Source organism: Muscardinus avellanarius, assembly GCF_963383645.1.
Source record: "Muscardinus avellanarius genome assembly, chromosome: 6".
In the NCBI taxonomy this organism is placed as follows: domain Eukaryota; kingdom Metazoa; phylum Chordata; class Mammalia; order Rodentia; family Gliridae; genus Muscardinus; species Muscardinus avellanarius.
Window position 1 is genome coordinate 135,680,361 of NC_137791.1, and position 19,757 is coordinate 135,700,117.

The window sequence follows — 19,757 nt, forward strand, 5'->3', positions numbered from 1 at the left end:
GCCTGGCTCTGAGCCAATTCATAACCTCTTTGAATCTGTTTCCTGTTCTGTACCATAATTTCTCGGAGAAAATGAGTGTGTTTGGAAGTCACAGGGGGCCATATAAGTCTGCTTCAAGACAATGCAAGTAGCCGGGCGTGGTGGCACACGCTTGTAATCCCAGCATTCAGGAGGCTGAGGCAGGAGGATCGCGGTTCATGGACAGCCTCAGCTACTTAGTGAGGCCCTTTGCAACTCAGTGAGACCCTATTTCAAAATAAAGAATAAAAAAATAGGGCAGGTGGTGTAGCTTGGAGGTAGAATGCCCCTGGGTTCTATCCCCAGACCTGCAAAAAAAAAGCAAGCCAACTCTCACCCCGGAGTGCCAGGCACTCTGCTCCACCCACCACACCTACTGGTTGGCCACTGGTGTTAGCTCATGTCCCCTGAGCTGAATTCAGAGTCAGAGCATCAGGAGTTGGCAGAGAGCTGGGGGCCACAAAGCCCCCGTAAACCACCATGCTGACCCCCCGGGGGGGCCTCGCTAAACACAGATGGCATTCTGGGCCTCACGTTAGATGTAACATTTGTTATTTTATTGGAAAAAGCTGGTATTAACATATTTATAATTTTATTCAACAGTTGGATAATTTGTGAGACACTGAAGAAAGACCGCACCTATGAGTTACAGAATCTGAGATGCTGTGGCTCGCTGGATCGCCGTGGCCCCACCCCGCACTCAGGACTGCCTCCTCGGAGAACCCAAAAACTAGAAGAGAAATCAAAAAACCCCGACAGCGCCACAATGACTATGCAAACACCCAGACACTGAAGAGGAACGAGTCGAGGACACGGCGTCTGCGCCCCCTGGCTGGCCCTCCCGCCCCGTCTGGTTGTGTCCGTAACCCTCTACATGTCTTCTCCACACACATTTGAGCGTTCAGTCTGCTTGGGGTGTGATTATTTTCCAGCGATTCAAAGACATACTTTTCTTCTAAGATGATCTTTTTCTCTCTTTTTGGTTCGGCACCCAAAGTTTAAACTGAAGTAAGGAACTAGGAATTGTACTGAAGATCCCTTTACAAAAACCGTCCAAGATCTGTCCTTCCAGGATGGTAAATGTGGACCCTCGGATTTGACAGTGACTTCTGGCTTCAAACGCAAGTTTCTTCTGTCTGTGTTTGAATCTCAAAGGGAGGAGTAGTTACGCCAAATTCCCAGGCGATTGTGTAAGGCCCTCAGAGCCAGCTTCTGGCTTCCACAACTTTTCTATACCGGCCGCCGCGTCCTCAAACCTCTTTACAGGGAAAGATCGTCATCCAGTCCTGCGATCATTAAGTTTAATTAGGATAGATATGTACATATAATACTGTCCAGATCACCTGGATTTTATAGTGATATATAAACATTCTTCATTCACGTCAATTAAAAAAAAAATTAATGGACCCATTTCTGTGTGAATAGGATATGGCTGGGGGTGAGTGCCCATGTGCGTTGTGCTTTTACACACACGAAATATTCTGTCGTCCACTGAGAAAAATCTCAGCTGCTGCTGCTGCTGGGTCTGTTCCTGGGTTGTGGTCCATAAGGTTAAAAAACGAAGCCGGCTCGGCCGGGCTCCCGTCTGCACTCCGCTGCCTGCATCAAAACCCCCGAGCTCCATGATGTGACTGCAATTCCAGGGTCAGGATGACGCGGGCTGGGGACTGGTCTTGGCTGGCCAGCACTGACCATGGAAAAACCACGTTCTTTGTGGTCCCGGGGAAAGGGGGTCCCTAATGAGTGTCCTCTGGGACTCCATGTGGGATCCCCAAGAAAATACCCCAAGATAGTCATAACACGCAGCTTCCTTTTGGAAGCTCTTCCGCGTGTCAGAGAAGAGCTGAGGTGTGGGTAGGTGCAGGGAGCAGTTCAAAGTCCTGGTGGCGGAGCTTCTGCCTCTCCAGACCGAAAGGAAGCCATGGTGGGTCTCCACCGCCCCTCCGGCGCCGTTCCCCAGTCATTGAGACAGCAACCAACTACTCTGTCCTATTTCACAAGATGGAAGAGGTTTCCCTTCCAGAACTTTCCATCAAAATGCTGCTTTACCAAAGTAGAGCTGCTGGCACGGTGGACCCGAGCGCACCTGGGCAAGGCCTTGGACTCCACCCGAGGTGGGAGCCTGCCTCGGGCCGCCCCATTCTCCGCTCAGAGCTTGAATTCCTCCTGTGTAAGTGGATAAGGACCGGCCATCTTGTATCCCTGTCCCCATGACAGCCCGCACTCGGGGGCAGCTGATGTCCACGGAAGAAATGCACAGACGCCCACCTCGTGGTCTAGGGAACCATGAGGCTCGGGTGGGAGCCTGCATCCACTCAGAAGGAAGCATGAGAAGCGGTCACTGCGAGGACTCGGGAACCCGACAGAGGCACCTACAGGCTGCACCATGTCAGTGTGTAGCTGTTCAGCAAGTGGTGTGCAAGAGATGTGGGAACCAGGCTGGCACTGAGCCCCCACCCTGTCTGCAAGGAATGCACCGGTCCAGGCCCTGGGTAGATAAAAATGCACCAAACGCCTAAGCAAGGAGCTTGCCTCTGCAAATTATTTGCGTGAATTTACCACCCAAAAAACTCAGGGGAGGTGTTAGCTCTGAAACAGGGCAAGCCACTCCACTTAGGCCGCAGAGCCCCTGACCTGATCCCAGAGCCCTGACTGGGGCCCAGCTCCTGCGCCTGCTACTCCTGAAAAGACCTGCCAGGGCAGGGAGGGGACATTATCCCGGACAAAGTCCTGTGATGGGGTAAAGCCCGCAGACGGAGACAGGGAGACAGGTGAACAAAAGACCCCAGAACTCTAGACTCAACAATCACACCCATTTTATGATTCATGGCCATCAGTCCATCCTTTCCTTTTTAAAAAAACCAGGTCATCGCCACCGAAGGTGGCTCTAGCCAGGAGACTGGCCGGGGCTGGGAGCACGCCAGCCGCATCCCCAAGACGGCCACCTCGGTGCCCTGCGTCCCGTGCTGCCATGAGGGCCAAGCAGGGACAGCCCGGGACAGGCTGGCGGGGAGGGCGACGCTCTAGTGCATGTCGGAGTTGACCTTGTCCTGGAAGATGTACAGGTTGTTGGTGGCTGCGATGGCGATGATGTTCTCGGCCGGGTGCCAGGCCGTGTGCAGGATCTTCTTGGTGAAGTCTAGGCTGTCCACGCTGATGTCGTCCCGCCGCCGCCGGCCGCCCGCACACACACGTCGTGGCTTCAGCACCGCCCTGGGCTTGCTGCTCTCCCGGGACGCCTCCAGGGTCACGTCCCGCTTGGTGTTGCGGTCGAACATGCGGAAGAAGTTGTTGTAAGCCCCTGTCATGATCACGCTGTGGGGAGAGAGGAGAGGTGTCAGGGGACCCGGGGGACAGGCAGCCCCGGCGTCTGCCTGATGCTACCTACCCGGGGCCTTTCCCCTCTTCTTTTTAAGCTGCCACTAATGCCTGGACTCTGGGGCCGGAGCTGAGACCCTGACACAGTAGAAACGTCCCTGTCATGTCCCCTTAGTCCAGGACTGGCAGTTCTAGACCTGCCACTGCGGTGGGAGTGACGGGGGTCGGGCAAATCTGCACTGAGCGAGGGCGGCCCTGTACCACCCCAACCTGTGTGTCCCTAGGGCTGCCTGTCCACGAGGACAGGGGACCCCATGCCCGGGGAGCCGATGCATGCTCCCTGCCATGTGGGCTCTGTCCCAAGCTATGTTTCTGTGGGTGAGTAAGCTCTGAGGGGGCCCTGTGGAGCCTAAGCTCTGCAGGGTCACACAGACGGAGCCAGTGGTGGGCAGCAGAGACTGGAGGTGACTCTCTGTGACCGGGAATCCCTGAGGACTGTGTTGCTGGCCTTGACTGCCTGCTGCTGGGCCTGCTCTGTGTGAGGGAGGAGGTCAGAGGCTCTTCTGTGGATGTTCCCGGGGTGCCCAGGACCCCCATAGAAACAACGCATACGTCCGTGGGTGACTGGAAGAACACCATAAACAGATTCTTAAGGGTGTTCTGGAAAGTTCCAAGGGAGCCACAAAGCCCTGGGGCTGGTAGCTTGCGGGGTTCTAGTCTCTATGGCCCTCAGGCCTGCAGGTGACAGGAGGGAGTCAACAGAGAGAGAAGGTGCCCCGGCCTGGGGAAGCCCCTGTCCCTGGGCCTCAGGGCTTTACTGTCCCTGGAGTCCTGAGGACACAAGACAGTGAGGGTGTGGCCCGGCCCCCAGGGCAGAAGGAGGCCGCCTGGGTCTGCTCATGGCGGGGGTGCTATCTGGCATCTACAACCTAAGGCTGAGAGCAGTGTCTCCCCTGGGCTCCCAGCCCTGCTTTTTGACACTGGTGAGGATGTACGTCCAGCTCAGAGCAGGGGCCTGAGGTCTTGGTGGCCAGCAGTATGTGCCAGGACAATGGGCAGAAAGACCCCCACCCCCAGGTCACCTGTAGGAGGTGTGGGCCACCTCCTGTCCACTCTCAGACCGTCCACAGGTGGCCTGTGTCCAGCGCACCCCTCCACCTCACTGGAGCCCCCAATGGGCATCCCCGCCCTCCTGATGGGGCTTCCCTGGGTCCTTGCTTTGCAGGTTGTCTCCATGGAAACCGAGGTCCTCCAGGAAGGGCACCAGGCACCAGATACGCAGACCTGGCAGGCTGGTGGCCTGGGGTCACAAGCTGGGATGATCTTTGACCTCCCAACCCAGCCTGCCTGGTTCCGTGGATAACTAGGCTGAGGACCTGCCAGTGCCTTTCACACCCATAGCGGGCATGCACAGGGCAGGGACACCCGCTAGGAGCCCGCTGGAAGTTACACCGGTGTCCTGCTGATGGTGCTGGGTGCCCAGCCAAGCTTTGTAGGGGGTAACCAAGGGAAACGTGAGCAGGCTGCACTGCCCAAGTGCAGCAGGGAGGAGGCTTCACCTCCCCAGCACGCCACGGCCCCTCCGCCTCTCCCTGGAGGCCATGCCTGCCCGGGCTGGAGACAAGCTGAGGGGTCCAGCAAGGGGTCCAGTGCCGCCCCGCCCAGGATTAGCTTACACAGACCAGGGCCAGGCTCCAGGCATGGTTCTCCACCTTACTTACTAAACGTTTGCCAACGGCAGTTCGCGTGCGCGCATGTGTGTGTGTGTGTGTGTGTGTGTGTGTGTGTGTGTGGTACTGGGGATGGGACCTAGGGACATTCTACCTCCAAGCTACACTCCCAGCCCCCCCCTTTTTTTTTAAATTTTGGAGACAGGGTCTCACTGAGTTGTGAAGGGCCTCACTAAGTAGCTGAGGCTGTCCACGAACCGTGATCCTCCAGTTTTAGCCTCCCCAATGCTGGATTAAGCGTGCGCCACCATGCCCGGCTCGACAGGCAGTTCTTGATGCCAATCATCTGTGCGACCTGAAGCCCCCCTGCTCATCCAGGAGTGAGGAGGGGGCCATGGGTGGGGAGTGTCCTGCCCGGGGGGGGTGGGCCACAGGGAAGGGTGCTCGTGCCCATGCCCAGCGCCCAGCGAAGCGGGAGCTGAGGCCACGATGCCAGCTCTCCTCCAGACCCATCGAGAGAAAGAGAGCCAGACAATGAGGCAGCCAGCACGAGACACAGCTGGTGACCGAGCGCAGGGGGAGGCCGGGGCCTCTCTCACCAGGCCTCCAGAGTGGAACGGCACCCGGCAAAGACAGCCATGGCTTACGCTACGCACACGCTGCCTTCCATTCCAGAAGGCTCCCTGTATGGCAAAGGTCTGCCCCTGCCCTGGCTCAGACTGGGACGAGTGGCTTCTCCCCTCCGGGTCTGTTTCCTCAGGGCATGTGGGATCACCCTGCTGCCTTGGACCTCAGCTTTCCTCTCACCTGGGGAAAGGGCTCACGCCCCCTCCTTGTGGACTGTCAATCACAGCGCTTTCCCCTCCCCCAGCCCCATGGACTGTCAATCCCAGCACTCTCCCCGCCCCCTAGCCCTGTGGACAGCCAATCATAGCACTCTCCCCACCTCCACCCCTGGAAAAGGGATGGGGGCTGTGAGATCTTGGAGAGGGGGACCACTGGGAGTTATCAACCCAGCAGGGACCTGCGGGAGCCATCTGCATGGGCCAGGATGAGGCCAGGGTGTAGGAGGAGGCTGGAGGACAGATGTGGGGTGGGGCAGAGAGGCCATGGCCCCAGGATACAGAGCTGGCCGAGCTTCTCAGATCCACTAAGGCCTGTCTGACCCCTGCAAGACAGACCAAGCTGCTTGGCTGACACAAATCCCCACTTCCCCAGGCAAACCACAGAGGGCTTCAGAGAGGAGGCACATCTGAGCAGCTCAGGAGGGTCAGCCAGATTCCTGGTGGGGGGCACGGAAAGTGCAGGCCTGTCACAGGATGCTGGGGCCACCACGGGCCTGTGAGCTGCCAGGGGCGTCAGTCTCTGCCCCAAGATGGCCGCAGAAGGCCACCCCATCAGCACCACTTTCCAAATGGGCAGGCTGGGGCACTGCTGGAGAGCAGAGGGATGGGAAGAGCTGCGGTTCTGACAACTTTGCTGCTGTCTCCTCTGGGGAGGAAGGCCATCCCTACATCTTCCTGGAGGGGCTGGGGGGCCTGGGGAGTGTAGCAGCTCCCTGCCGGCTGGCTGTGCTCTGGGGGTGGTGACAGCTTCACACCAGCCCAGGGGAGCCACTGCGGGCAGGTGTGCCTTGGTCTGCAGGGGTGGGGGTCCTTCTCCCTGGAAGGCTGCGCCAGGGTCTGTCCTGTGCACACAAATGTCACGCTGAGGAAGCGGTGGCATTCTCTATGCTCTCCAGAAATGTAGGCACCCTGAGGCCCCGAGTGATGGCTGGGCTTGGGCTGAGTACCAGTACCCCCTCCCCGCCAGGGACACCCCATGCGGTCAGGGAGGCACATAGAAACAGAGGCAAGAGAACGGGCAGAAAAAGGCAAGATCTGGGAAGAGAGCCCAGGAGCCTGCGCCCCAGGCGGAGAGGACCCAGAAGGCTGACTGAGCCTCTTGGAGCACTGGCGATGGGTTCCCGGTGCCGGGAGCTGGCGACAGGGAGGGCGTGGGGACCTCGAGGGCTGGGGCCAGCAGCTGTGTAAAGTGCATACCCATAGCAAGTGGTGGCAGGAGGCAGGACAGTGTGCCCCAGGGCCTGGGTGCTGTCTGCCTGGGGCTTGGTGCCCTTGGTGCTGAGCTGGGCACTGCCTGTCCATGCACGCCCCCTGGTGGCAATGTGAGGAAGGACGGACAGTGGAGGACCATCCCAGACACACACAGTAGTGGGATTAGAGCCGCCTGTGCACAGCAGTAAGTCCCTCTCCTGTGACTCCCTGAGACCTTGCCCGGGGCCCACCAGGGGCCCCACGTGTGCCCAGCTGTGGCCCAGGAGGATCTGAGCGGCCCTGTGCCCTAGGATCACCTGTGGGCAGGGATGATGCCCAGTGAGCCAAGCCAGCCTCCTCTGGGTCCTTGTTGGATTCCTGTGCCCCTTGGTGGACACCCGTGACCACCATGTTGGCCCTTCCAAGTGCTCAGCGGCCCTTGGCATCAGCAGCAGCTCCTGGGGTCCCCTGAGGTCCCTCTCCACCCGGGGCTTGGGCCCTCACTCGCCTCTGGGGAAGTCCCCGGTCCTGTCCCCATCATTGACCCTCCTCCCAGCCCTGTGCCCAGAATCACAGAGCATCACAGTGTGGTGGCTTGCCACCCTCAGACGCTCAGGAAGCCCAGCCTGCCCGGGCAGTGGCCACGTGGCGGACACCGCGCATGCGTGGCCACACCCTGGGTGATGGCCTTCCTTACACTGCGCGGATGGATGGCGGGGAGGGAGGCGTCGCCACAGTGGCCGAACACAGAAACGGAGGATGGCTTTCTGGTCTACTGGCCAGTGTAGCCTTTATCCGGCTTTGCCCTGTGGCCAGGAGACCCCTTCCCGATGTGGACCATCAGTTGTCCCCCAGGAGGTGCCTGGAGGCTCCATTCAGAGTACAGGGAGTGGCTCGACGTCCTGGGGTCCCAAGCGGGAGAGCGAGACGATTGTGGGGACAGACGGATCTTCCCGCCTCAGGCCCAAGCACGACGCCTGGGCCGTGGGGACACAGAGTGAGGACCTCTGCAGAGGCTTCCCAGCCTGCACCGGGGCTGTGGCTCTGGGGAGCACGGCAGGCACCAGGGGCCGCCCCAGGTGGCCACACAGGCTCTGGCAGCCCTGGAGGAACTATGGAGCCGCCGAGGGGGCTGGGTGGGCCAATGGTTGGCAGCCAATAGGAGGTGGGCCATCCCAGGGCTCCTGGGCATGGACAGGAGACGGAGCCCAGACACCAAGTGCCTCCACCTCCTGGAGACCGAGGCCTGTGGCACTTGGTCAAGGACCCAGGATGGACTAAATCGGCTCCCATGACAGCTCAGGGTCAGGGGCTCAAGGCGGCCGTGGGGATGGGTGTGGGAGAGCAGGGAGGCTGGCGGCCACCCCTGGGCCGCGGCCGGGCTGGGGCTCACCTGTCGCTCCCGTTCCAGGCGCATTCAAACTTGTCGAAGATACAGTCGTTCTCGTACAGGGAGCAGAGCTTGCTCCGCAGGTAATCATGGACCTGGCAAGGGAGGGAGGGGGTGAGCACATGGGGTGTCAGGGGCCTGGGCCCTCCCTGGGGAAGGGCCCCGAGAGCTGCAGGGTCTAGGTGGAGCCCCGGCTCCGCGCCGGACATCAGGAAGGACGTGTGGCCAGGCACAGGGCTGACCCTGACTGAGACCGGCAGCAGCAGGGCTCACAGGGGAGGGGCACCTGCAGCTCAGCGGCCAGAGCCTGGCTCCCTGCCCTGCTGCGTGACCTCGGATGAGCGGTCGCCTCTCTGAGTCTCTGCCTCTTCATCTTTACTGTGCTGAGAGCACAGACCTCCTGGTTGCTCTGGGAGCCAATGCAGGACCCCGCTTGGTGGAGGCCGCGCCCCTTGAAGGTAACAGCAATCCTAAGGATGAGGGAGGAAACTCACACAGGCAGCCCCATTCCTCCACCAGGTGAGACTGCGCTCGGGTGCAGAAGCGAGCCCGAGGTCACACAGCTTACGTGGAGCCACAGGACCTTCCCCAGGGCTGGCAGCACAGGAAGATGGCGACCCCCATGGCCCATGGAGCTTCTGAGGAAAGCTTCAGGTTGTAGAGAGCCAGGCTAAGAGAGAGGCCACGTGGGCTGCAAGCAGCAGGGCCGTGGGGCAGAGATGCCGAGCCCTGAGGAGCACATGCCACCACGTGCCCAGGATGCCAGGCATGGAGCTACGTGCCTAAGGTTTGCCCTGCTGGGCTCTGGTCTTACTGTGGTCCACCTTCTTTCTGTGCCCCGATTCCTCCTTCTTGGAATGGGAGTATTTATTCTCTGCCGTCATAAACGAGAAGTATGTGATTTGCTTTTTATTTTACAGGGGCTCACAGCTAAGGGTTTGCCTGGACTGGAACTTCTGAGCAACGCGGGAACTGTTAGGACCATGAGGACCTTGCAGCTGACTAAGTACATTTTGCCCTGTGACGTGGACATGAGCTGGGGCCAGCGCACAGTGTTATGGTTGGATTTGGAAGGCAGCTGGGTTCGGAGCTGGGGCACTGGCTACGTGGCTGGAGGTGGGTCACGGCAGGCGTGGCCCGAGGCCTCTGTCTGCCCCTGGCCCCTTCCTCTCTCTGCCTCCGGCCTCCATGAGCTGAGTAGTTTTCCTCCACCACACTCTGCTGCCATGATGCGCCTGCCTTGGAGCCACTCACCCGTGGACTGAGCCTTAGAAATCATGAGCCCAGGGAAGTCTTCCTACTCTAAGCTCTTCTTTTCAGATATTTTGGTCACAGAAATGAAGAGCCGACAGGCTCCATCAAGCGTGCCCCTTCTCCCAGGTACCTGATATCGGTGAGGCCATGAGGATTCAGCTGGCGTTTCGGGGAGTGTTTCTTACCCATACCCACATGACCAAGTCCTGCTCATCCTCCAAGGTCGAGCACAATGCCAACTCCTCCTCCAGGAAGCCCTCAGGGCCTCCCCGGCTCTGGATATCACCGCAGCCAGCTTTGAAGCAGGCCCAGACTTTTAAAGTCCACGTGTTATTTTAACAATGTGAATTTTGTTTCCTAACCCCAACATCTCTGGATGGACCATGATGGGGAAGTGTAAGCAGTCCCTTCCAGGGAGGCACCCACGCCTCACCCTGGATGCTGGCTCACGAGGCCCGTGCTGAGGGTCAGAACGCGCATGCCCCGTCACCTCCACACACGGTGTTTCCCGCAGCTCGACGGGGGAAGGAAGTGCTTAACTGAACAGTCAGAGAGCGGATGCTGGGCCATGTCCCCTGCATTCAGATCCAGCCTGCCGCCCTTCCTGAAACTGAGACTCTGGCCCCAACTGCAGGCCCAGTGCAGAGACGTCCCGCTCCCTGGGAGTCAGGCCCGGGCTGGGAAACCCCTCCATGCTGTTCTCAGCCTGGGGGAAGGGTGCCCTGCGGGGCTTCCCGCTCGCAGGGCGGCTCGAGGCTCAGGCTGCAGCACCCACCTGGTAGGTCTCGATGGGCCTCGCCTCCATGTTGAGGTCCCAGACCTTGACCGTGAGATAATCCCGCGTGAGCATGTACCGGCCGCTGTGGCTAAACTTCACATCCGACACGGAGGAGATGATTTCTGAGAAGAAGGAGCGGTTGCTGGGGTCTTCGGGCTCTTCAAAGACTGCAGAGATGGATAACCGACCATCATCACTGGGCTCCGCTCACGGTGGGCCAGAAAGACAGGCCACTGCCTCCGCCCCGGCCAGCTGTCATCTCTACAGTCATTTATGCACTCACCAGACCTACAGCCATACTCCTCTAAGGCATGAGGCCCAAACTGACCGTCCGAAGGGGAGACAGCCGGCCCCTCGGAGGGTTCGCCTGTGGGGCCAGTGTTTACTGAGCGTTTATTCTGCACCACACTCCGTGATGGGCTTGTCCTGTGCATTACACCACCGGACCCCCTGTAAAAATATCAGGTTGGTACCCTCTTATCCCCACTTTCTTCTTTTTTTTTTTTGAGGTCCTGGGGATGGAACCCAAGGGTATTCTACCTTTGAGGTACACCCCCAGCCCTATTTTTTATTCTTTCTTTTGAAACAGGGTCTCACTAAGTTGCAGAGGGCCAAACTAAGTAGCTGAGGCTGTCCTCGAACTGAGATACTCCTGTCTCAGCCTCGCGAATGTTGGGATTACCAGTGTGCGCTACCACACCTGGTTCCATCCCCACTTTATAGCCAAGACAACTGAGGCAGATAGTTAAACAGTACACCCAGGACTCAGAGCGGGAAGTGGTAGATCTGCGCTGCCCTCTACTGCCCTCTATTGGTGATGCCGGACACTAGATTGCAAAGGTGTCTTGATAGTTGCAGCTATGCTGGACATTGTCTGCTAACTGGCCTGGGACACTGGGTAGATAGGCGTCTCTGTTTATGGTGCAGAGGGTGCTCATGGTTAATCAGATCCTATGGTAGCCCTGGTACTGGAGCGGGGGGGGGCCCAGAATCCCTGCAGGGCAAACATTCACAGCTGCGACTCCATGGGGAAAGGATGAGGTGGGGTTGGCAGCCATGTACTGGGACTTAACACTTGACAGGCTGACCAGCGTCCACATGGAAACGGCTGAGCAGCAGCCCTGCCTGCTGGCCTCTCCTGCATCTCCAGGGCTGGAATAAGGAGGTGGAGAGCTGACCGCAGCTCCCCAGAGGCTCAGGGGCCCCCTGTCCACGGGCTCAAAGTTCACAGTGTCCCCCCTGCTTCCCAGCTCTGTCCCACCCCTGAGCCCCTCCGCTGGGACCTCCCAATCTCCTCTGTCCAAGGGAGATGCTGTTCTGCCCCCACTTCTTCTAAAGACACAACTCTGACGCACCCCATGGCACTGGGCAGCCGGAGCACTCCAGGCCTGATGGATGTCCTCATTCGTTCATTCAGTGGATTTACCCTGGGCACCTACTAAGTGGCAGGTACTGCTAAAGGCCCAGGAGTGATGCAGCGAGAGTGCCCCTGCCCCCGTGGGCCGGCACGAGGACGCAGGCGGGCAATGGGCCCCGCCTCACAGAGGTGCACCCACACCCTACTCTGTGTCCTGGAGTGCCGGCAGGAGCCTCCTGCCGGTCCAGAGGAGGAGACACCCGCACAAGTCAAAGGTAGAGAGACTGCCGGCGCTGGCCCCTACAGCCCTGACCCTGGCTGGGCCCAGGTATTTCGGATAGTTTTAAGCACTAAAGGGCCAGAACCTCAGAGGCCCAGTGGGAAGGGACACTAATTGGTCTGAGAGAAATTCTCCCTAAAAATCCTCACTTCTCTCTCCTCTCCCTCTCCCCCTCCGTCCCTCCCTCCCTCCCTCTCGTAGTACTAGGGATGGAACCCAGGGGCATTCTACCTCTGAACTACACCCCCAGCCCTATTTTTTATTCTTTATTTTGAAACAGGGTCTCACTGAATTGCAAAGGACCTCACTAAATAGCTGAGGCTGTCTGTGAACTGCGATCCTCCAGTCTCAGCCTCCAGAATGCTGGGATTACAAGCGTGCGCCACCACGCCTGGCTACTTGTTTCTCTTTTATTAACATGTCATTAACATTTTTGATACAGTAGTTTTTTCCCCAAAAATACATGAAGCTACTCTTCCATGTTAATCTTCCCCTTCCCAACACACACACACACACACACACACACACACACACACACACACACACACGCTGCACCTCCACAAGGACATGCATACATGCATAAGAGATAAAGATTTCCCCTCTAATTGGTAGAATCACTAAGGACATTTCACAGTAATTACTGCTGCCAACAATTTCCAGACATGTGTCCCAGAGCCCTGTCCCTCCTGACGGCCCAGCCCGGTCCCTCCCCACCCTCGCCCGGGTTCTTTTCTGTGCAAGTCACAGGGCTGAGTCAGAAGAAGCCCCCACCCCATCTCTTCCTTTCTGATTTTGCAAAATTAAGGCTCCCCAGGCTTAGCCCTGAGAACCTCGCCCTCCTCCCCTCCTGCCTCCTGGTGTCCCACCAGCACAGGAGTGACACCCCCTCCCCATCCTTTGCTCCAGCCCAGGTGGGGGACACCCACGGCACTGGGCTCCAAGGCCCTGTGCCTGGAAGGAAACCCAGGCGCCAACCTTCCTCCCAGCCCAAACGCAACCCTGAGGGCATCCCTCCAGGGCTCCCCTGAGTTCATGGGGCCACGGCTCAGATATAACCCATCACCAATGACCTCCCTCCTAACTGGGTCCCCACCAACCTGCTGCTCTGGCCTCAAATGCACGAGGGCCACCTCCTCCCCACAGCGCCACCCGCTCCTGCCAGGGCCCGGCGCACCATCCTAAATCCACACAGAGTGAGTATGTCAGGTTATGCCAGGCCCCTGCCAGCTTCCACAGCCCCTGCCCCACCACGAGCCCTTGGGCAACCCTGCGCCTCTCACCTGGAGGGGAGTAATGGATGGCGGGGGTGACTCCTGGCAACCGCAGCTAGCTTTAGTTATTTTTCACATTATCTTCCCCTGGGATCCCCTCTGCCATTTCTGGCTGGTCTCTCCTTCTAACTCTTAACATCCTTCTGAACCCCAGCTCTAACGCCAGCTCTGTGCATGCTGTTCGGTCGTTATCTTAAGAAATGCTCACCAGTGGGCGTGGTGGTGCACTCCTGTGAGCCCAGTGTTGGGGAGGCTGAGACAGGAGGATTGTGGTTCGCGGACGGCCCCAGCTACTTAGTGAGGCCCTTTGCAACTCAGTGAGAACCTGTTTCAAAATAAAGAATAAAATATAGGGCTGGGGGTGCAGCTCGGAGGTAGAATGCCGCTGGGTTCCATCCCCAGTACTGAAAAAAAAAAAAAATACAACTTAGGTTTCCAGGACCAGAGGAGAAGTCTTCGCTTGACAGGAAGGGCTCCCGAGAGTGCGTGGTGTCCTGTAGTTTCTGGTACCTGGACAGCTTTTCCTGGACATGGTGGGGTAAGGGGCTACGCTAAACTCACAGGGCTAGGCTGGAGAGTCAGGGTTAGCTGGTGAACACACATGGGCTAAGCCACACACTCAAGGACACGGTGCACATCAGTGAGACCCTGGGGAGAAACAGGCCATGTGGCTGTGGGTCCTTGGAGACAGAAAACACAGACAGGCAAAGAGGGGTCCTCTGGTCACTGCTCCTGGCTGGCCAGGCAATGGGCCCCTTCTCTATTCTGCCATGATAGCAGGCCATCATATGACTGCAAGGAGCACAGGTGCCCAGGCTAGCCCCTCTGAGCCCAGGCTGGCCCCTCTGAACCCAGGCTGGCCCCTCTGCATCTAGGCTAGACCTCTGAGCCCAGGCTGGCCCCTCTGAGCCCAGGCTAGGCCTCTGAGCCCAGGCTGGCCCCTCTGTGCCCAGGCTGGCCCCTCTGAACCCAGGCTGGCCCCTCTGCATCTAGGCTAGACCTCTGAGCCCAGGCTGGCCCCTCTGAGCCCAGGCTAGGCCTCTGAGCCCAGGCTGGCCCCTCTGAGCCCAGGCTGGCCCCTCCTCTGGCAGCGCACTTGAGGAACTGGGAAGGGTCAGTACAGCAGGAGCAGGGGGCACTACAGATTATAGGGGTCGCTGGGCACTGGGGACTCTTCAGTCCCATTGGGTGCCACTGTGGGGAGGGGTGCAGAGCGGAGACGGGGAGCTCCTGTGCAGAGGTCATGGGCACAGCAACAGACATCACTCCCTGCTCAGAATCACGCCTGCTCAGGAGGGTCAAGACAGAAGAAAGAGAAGGGTGAAGGAGGCAGAGGCCAGAGTGACGTGTATAAAAGAAGGAGCCATGAGCCAAAGAACACAGCGACGCCGCTTGTTACAGCAGCAAACATTTGGATATACTCAGTTTCCTCATCTTGGAAATGAACCACACAGCCCTCCACCCAGGACGGCTCTGTGGGCTCAACGAGATGCCCACCTACAGTGGCGTGGTTTGTACCCAGTGCTCGGCAAACACAGGCTGCATTATTATTTTGCCCTGTCCCGGGCCGGGCACATAGCCTGGGTCCCACAGAGGTCTCTCGTTGCCATCACCCACTCTAAGACATCTCTGCTCCAAGCACAGCCCTTGCTTTCAGCAGACTGCTGTCAGAAGCAGAAATAACTGTCTATTTTGAGGACTCACGTATGGCTGTTTCCATGGTTACCCTGTCACAACGCCTAGCAGACAAAGGACCCATATTTCTAGTGCTTCTGAGAGAGACAGAAGCCATGGATGGGAGAAGAGTGCGGCTCGGGGGCCCCGGCTCGGCCCTGCTGCAGGTGGGTCTGAGGAGCTACCGCGCCTCTGGGACCCTTGGCGCCTCATCTGTCCAGTGACAGAAACGAATGTCCAGCGAGGCCCAAGCCGCTCATGATTCAGGGAGCAGATCACCACGGGTCTGTCCTGTTAGGGAAACAATACTGGGAACACATCTCTGGGGCGTTGCTCCCAGCCGCTACCCGCCCTTCCGGCAGTGAGCGGATAAACCCACACAAGTGGGAGTTGCAGAACTAGTCTTGTCTCCAGATCGCTAAAGAAAAGTCAGCTGCAAGAGCAACCATCCGTGCTCTGATTAAAAACAGCCACCGCCACCTGCTGATGGGGGACTGGCCGCTCAGTCGCTCTTGAGAACTAAGAACAAGCCAGTCTGCGCAAGCACACGGGTGGGGTCTTCCAACGCGCACCACTTATTTATGGCAAATTAATGAGATGAGAAAAACAGGCCGTTAAGGCATGCGAAAGACTCCTGAGCCATCTTTTCACTGGCGTTAGAAAGACAGACTCCGGGGCTGGCAGCGTGGCTCGGGAGTAGAGTGCTTGCCTGGCGTGCACGAGGGCCTGGGTTCCATCCCTAACACCTGCGAAATAAACAGGTCCATAAATAAGTAACTAGGGGGAAGGAAAGTGAGAGGGACAGGCAGAGAGACTGATTCGGACTATTAAGTCTGAGAATGAGAACATTCTAGATAAATTTAAAATAGTGAATTAACTCGAATGGAAAACCTGTAAACCACCGATCAAACAAGCAGTGGAACTGGGTTTTCTCTTTTTCTTTTTGTTTTTAATCTCCTCCCTTGAAAAGAAACCAGGCAGATTTACACACAAGACTTCCAGGGGCCATTCCCAACTTCAACAGAGAGGAAGAGACAGCCACCCAGTTTTAAAAAATCTCAATATAACTGGGCAAACAGAGAACAGGGAAGGAAAACTGGAGCCAACTTCACCAAAGAGCACGCGTGTAAGACACAGGGCAAGCCACAGGCGGCCCGCCAGGTCGCAGGCTGGCACCGTGGCCTGGGGAGGGCCCGGGCGCCAGGAGGCTCCCGGAAGAGTAGCTGGGCAGCTAGACGGCACCGTACCCTGCAGAGCCCACCCTGATCCAAGGCCCAAAGGCCCTCCCTCTGTGCCTTGGCCCTACAAGAGCTTTCTGGAACTCAGAGCAATGTGGGAGGGCAGGAACCGCCACCACCCGAAAGCTCCTGTTCCCCGCAGCATGGGGAGGTGGGGGCGAGTCTGAGTTGAGTCACTGGAAGCAGTTTGTCTTTCCCACTCGTCTGCAGGCGTCACACGGAGCTCACACGTGACCAAGTGCGTGGCGATCACGTGACCCGCATTGATGTGTGCGCGCCGGGCTCGGGAACAGGCACAGTTCTCGTGTGGCTGCCTGGGGAAGGGGGGCGCTGCTCCAAGGCACGCTGGGTTCCACGTCCACCCAGGGCATCGTTCAAACAGCCAGGGGCAGAAAGGGTCCTGTGTTGGGGTGTCCACCGCTCAGTGCCCCCTCCCACCCACACGTGTTTTCTGATTCAGGGTTGAAATCTATTTTCCAAACACAAATAAGTGACGCTTGGTGGCGCACACTTGTAATCCCAGCATTTGAAAGGCTGAGACAAGAGGATCCGGGTTCAAGGACAGCCTCGACTACTACTTAGTGAGGCTCTCTGCAGCTCAGTGAGACGCTGTTTCAATAATATAGAATGAGAAAATAGTGCTGGGAGTGTAGCTCAGAGGTAGAATGCCCCTGGGTTCCATCCCCAGTACTGCAAAACAAAAACAAAAACAAAAAAAAAAACAAAAACAAAAAAACAAACACACAGAAAACTGTCAACAGAATATCAGTTGCTGTTTCAGTCCACCCCTTGGGTACCCTGTCTTGACTGGTCTGCTCTTTATCCCCTGAGGATTCTTTTTAACAATCATCTCCCGGTGTCATTTTAAAAAATCTTCTGAGACAATACTGGCAGCGAAATGACTGGAGGTGAATCTGCTGCAAGGCGTGGGCATGGTGACCTCTCACCTGCTCCTGTGGACACACAGACCACTTCTAGACCTCGGCGCCCGCGCTGGCTGGACCCCGATCCCCAGGGGCCCAGTGCGGGTTCCCGCTCATGGTGCCACAAGCCTGCCATGGGCGGGGCCACCACGCATCACCACGTGTGCCCACATCTCGACAGCGGGGCTGGACCTCGAGGAACACCCAGGGTGGTCTGCGGAGGGCGGGCTCTCCCCATCTCCTGCTACCCCAGGGCTGCCACTGCCGATCGCAGGGCCCAACGTGCTCCTGTGCAGTGCTCCCGGCCCCTGTCAATCATCCACGTCCTCAGGTCTACTGTCCACCTCCCACACTCCTAGGAGAAAACTGGGACTTCCCTTGACCTGCAGGCGTCCTGGGCGCCCGCCCTGCCCCTCTCTGACTCAGTTCTCCTGGCCTCACTGCTTCACCTCCGGCCACACGGCCTCCCAGCTCGGCCCTCAGAGTCTCTACCCCTGCACAGTGCTCCTTCTGGAGCCTTCCCAGAGACTCCCGTGACCCACCGCCTTGGTGTGTATCCCACCATAACCTCCCTGACCCTGCCTGCCCTATACCTGACACTGTTACCTAGTTACACGTTCATGGTCTCTGGACTAGCCTCAGCCCCAAGGACGGCTCTGACCCATGTGCATGGCAGGACTGGCGTCCACTGGAGGCTGGAGACCCACAGAGCACAGACAGGCCCAGAGGAGACGGGCAGACAGACCTGACCCGGAGGCATGGAGCATGCTGAGCCGAGTCCTGGGGCTGGTGTCGTGCCCACCCCGGCTGCCAGCGAAACCCACTGCCCCGGGGAACGGTGGGACCCAGAGCCAGCCAGCCCTTGGCCACTTGCACCAGACTCTACCGCGCGCCCTCCACAGCTGATGGCTGGTGCCCATTCACTCGCCCATCCATCCATTTACCCAGCGGGTATTTCTCCCCAGACACTGTCACAGCACCGCGCAGAGATGGAGAGGTGGCCAGGAAGTCAGGGTCCCTGCCTCCTGCTGGCGTGGCCTGCCCGGCTGCCCCGGGGTCACCAGGGCGGGGAGCGCCCGGCCCAATCTCTTCTCCAGGTGCCTGTGGGGGCATCGTGGCAGCGTGGGGCGGGAGGCCACAGCGCTGGGCACCTGGGGCCTCAGTTTCCTCAGAGCCTGTGTGATGATCAGGAGACAACAGGAACGATCTTGGCGGGACGGGCTCCACCCCAGACTTGTAGCCATCGAGGTCGCTGCTCTAACCTTTGTCCTCTGGACCTCCAGGGGCGCCCCTGCATAGGCCCCAGGGTGGAGCTAACATTACACCCACAGCCTCAGGGAGCCCGGGATTGCTGTGGGGAGGGTTGGAGCTGTCCCCAGGACGTTCTGGGAAGGAAGGGGGCTTTGGAGCCAGGGGAAGGTCCTGACCCAACGGGACAGGCAGGAAGGTTCCTGAAGGAGGTGACACTTCAGTCTGGCCCCCTTCTGTATCTCCTGGACCTTCTCCTAGAGTCCCAAGCCCCGGAAACCAGGCAGCTCCTGGCTGTGCATGGACCTGGGATGGCAGGACCAGGCTCTGGGCCACAGAGCCAAGGCAGCGTGGAGCCTGCCCACCGCAGCAGAGAGGCACCGACGTGTCCACACCGGCCCACCCACAGAGTCCACACCCACCCACCTCAGTAAAGTGTGGCACCCACACCGTCCACACCTATTCACCCCAGCAAGGCAGCACCCACATGATCCATGCCCATCCACTCAGGCAAAGAGCACCCACAAAGTCCACACCCACTCACTCCAGCAGAGAGCACCCACGTGGTCCATACCCACCTACCCCATCAGAGAGCACCCATAAAGTCCACAACCACCCACTCAGTAAAGTGGCACCCACACGGTCCACACCCGTCCGCCCCAGCAGAGTGGCACCCATATGACCCCCTCTTTCCCAACCCAGCAGAGAGCCCCTGGCCGCCGCCACCCCCGTGCCCAGCCACCGCCACACGGGCACTTACGCTTCGAGTGCTTGTCACACAGGGCAGCTGCCCGCATGTCGCAGAGCCGCAGTGAGCCCTTGCTGCTGCTGTAGACAAAGAGGTTGCAGTGGTGCGGGTGGAACTCAGAAGCCGTGATCACCTCCGTGAGTTCCTCCATGTTGGCAGGTTTGATGTCCACGATGTCTGGAGCGGCGGGTCAAGGAGGACAAAGGGCCGCTCTGCCTGCCCAGGGCTCCCAGCACCTCCCGGCATGCCGACCCCTCGAGGCCAAGCTGCTTGTCTGCCCCCCAAACCCCAGGACAGCAGCCCAGCCAGAGAAGCCCAAGCCACAGACCTGACAGAGAGCCCCGGACACCTCCCTCCTGACCCATACTCCCCCCAGAGTGCCCACAAGCTGCCCAGCCCCACACGGTGGTGCCCACGGGCCTCTCCCTGCTGCCCCCCCCATCAGCTGCCACGCAGAAGGAAAGTTTATGGTGCACCTTCGATTAGCTGGGCTGTGAACACTGAGTGAGCTATTTCACCTCTGTCTCTGAACAGTTTCTGAGTGTGTGGGCCTC

The 19,757-nt window shown here is 58.7% G+C and overlaps 1 protein-coding gene across 2 annotated transcripts in view; it reads right to left on the bottom strand.

Annotated features, from left to right (window-relative positions):
* Positions 1-3,041: 3,041 nt before the first annotated feature.
* The window catches only part of PPP2R2C (protein phosphatase 2 regulatory subunit Bgamma), a gene marked incomplete at both ends in the record, with an annotated part of 108,518 nt that continues 91,802 nt past the window's right edge, over positions 3,042-19,757 (bottom strand). For both annotated transcript variants that reach the window (XM_080697346.1, XM_080697347.1), the window contains 4 exons: positions 3,042-3,333; positions 8,436-8,527; positions 10,462-10,631; positions 19,216-19,380. In XM_080697346.1, the coding sequence (XP_080553472.1) occupies positions 3,042-3,333; positions 8,436-8,527; positions 10,462-10,631; positions 19,216-19,380 (719 nt within the window). The remainder of the gene's footprint in view (positions 3,334-8,435; positions 8,528-10,461; positions 10,632-19,215; positions 19,381-19,757) is intronic.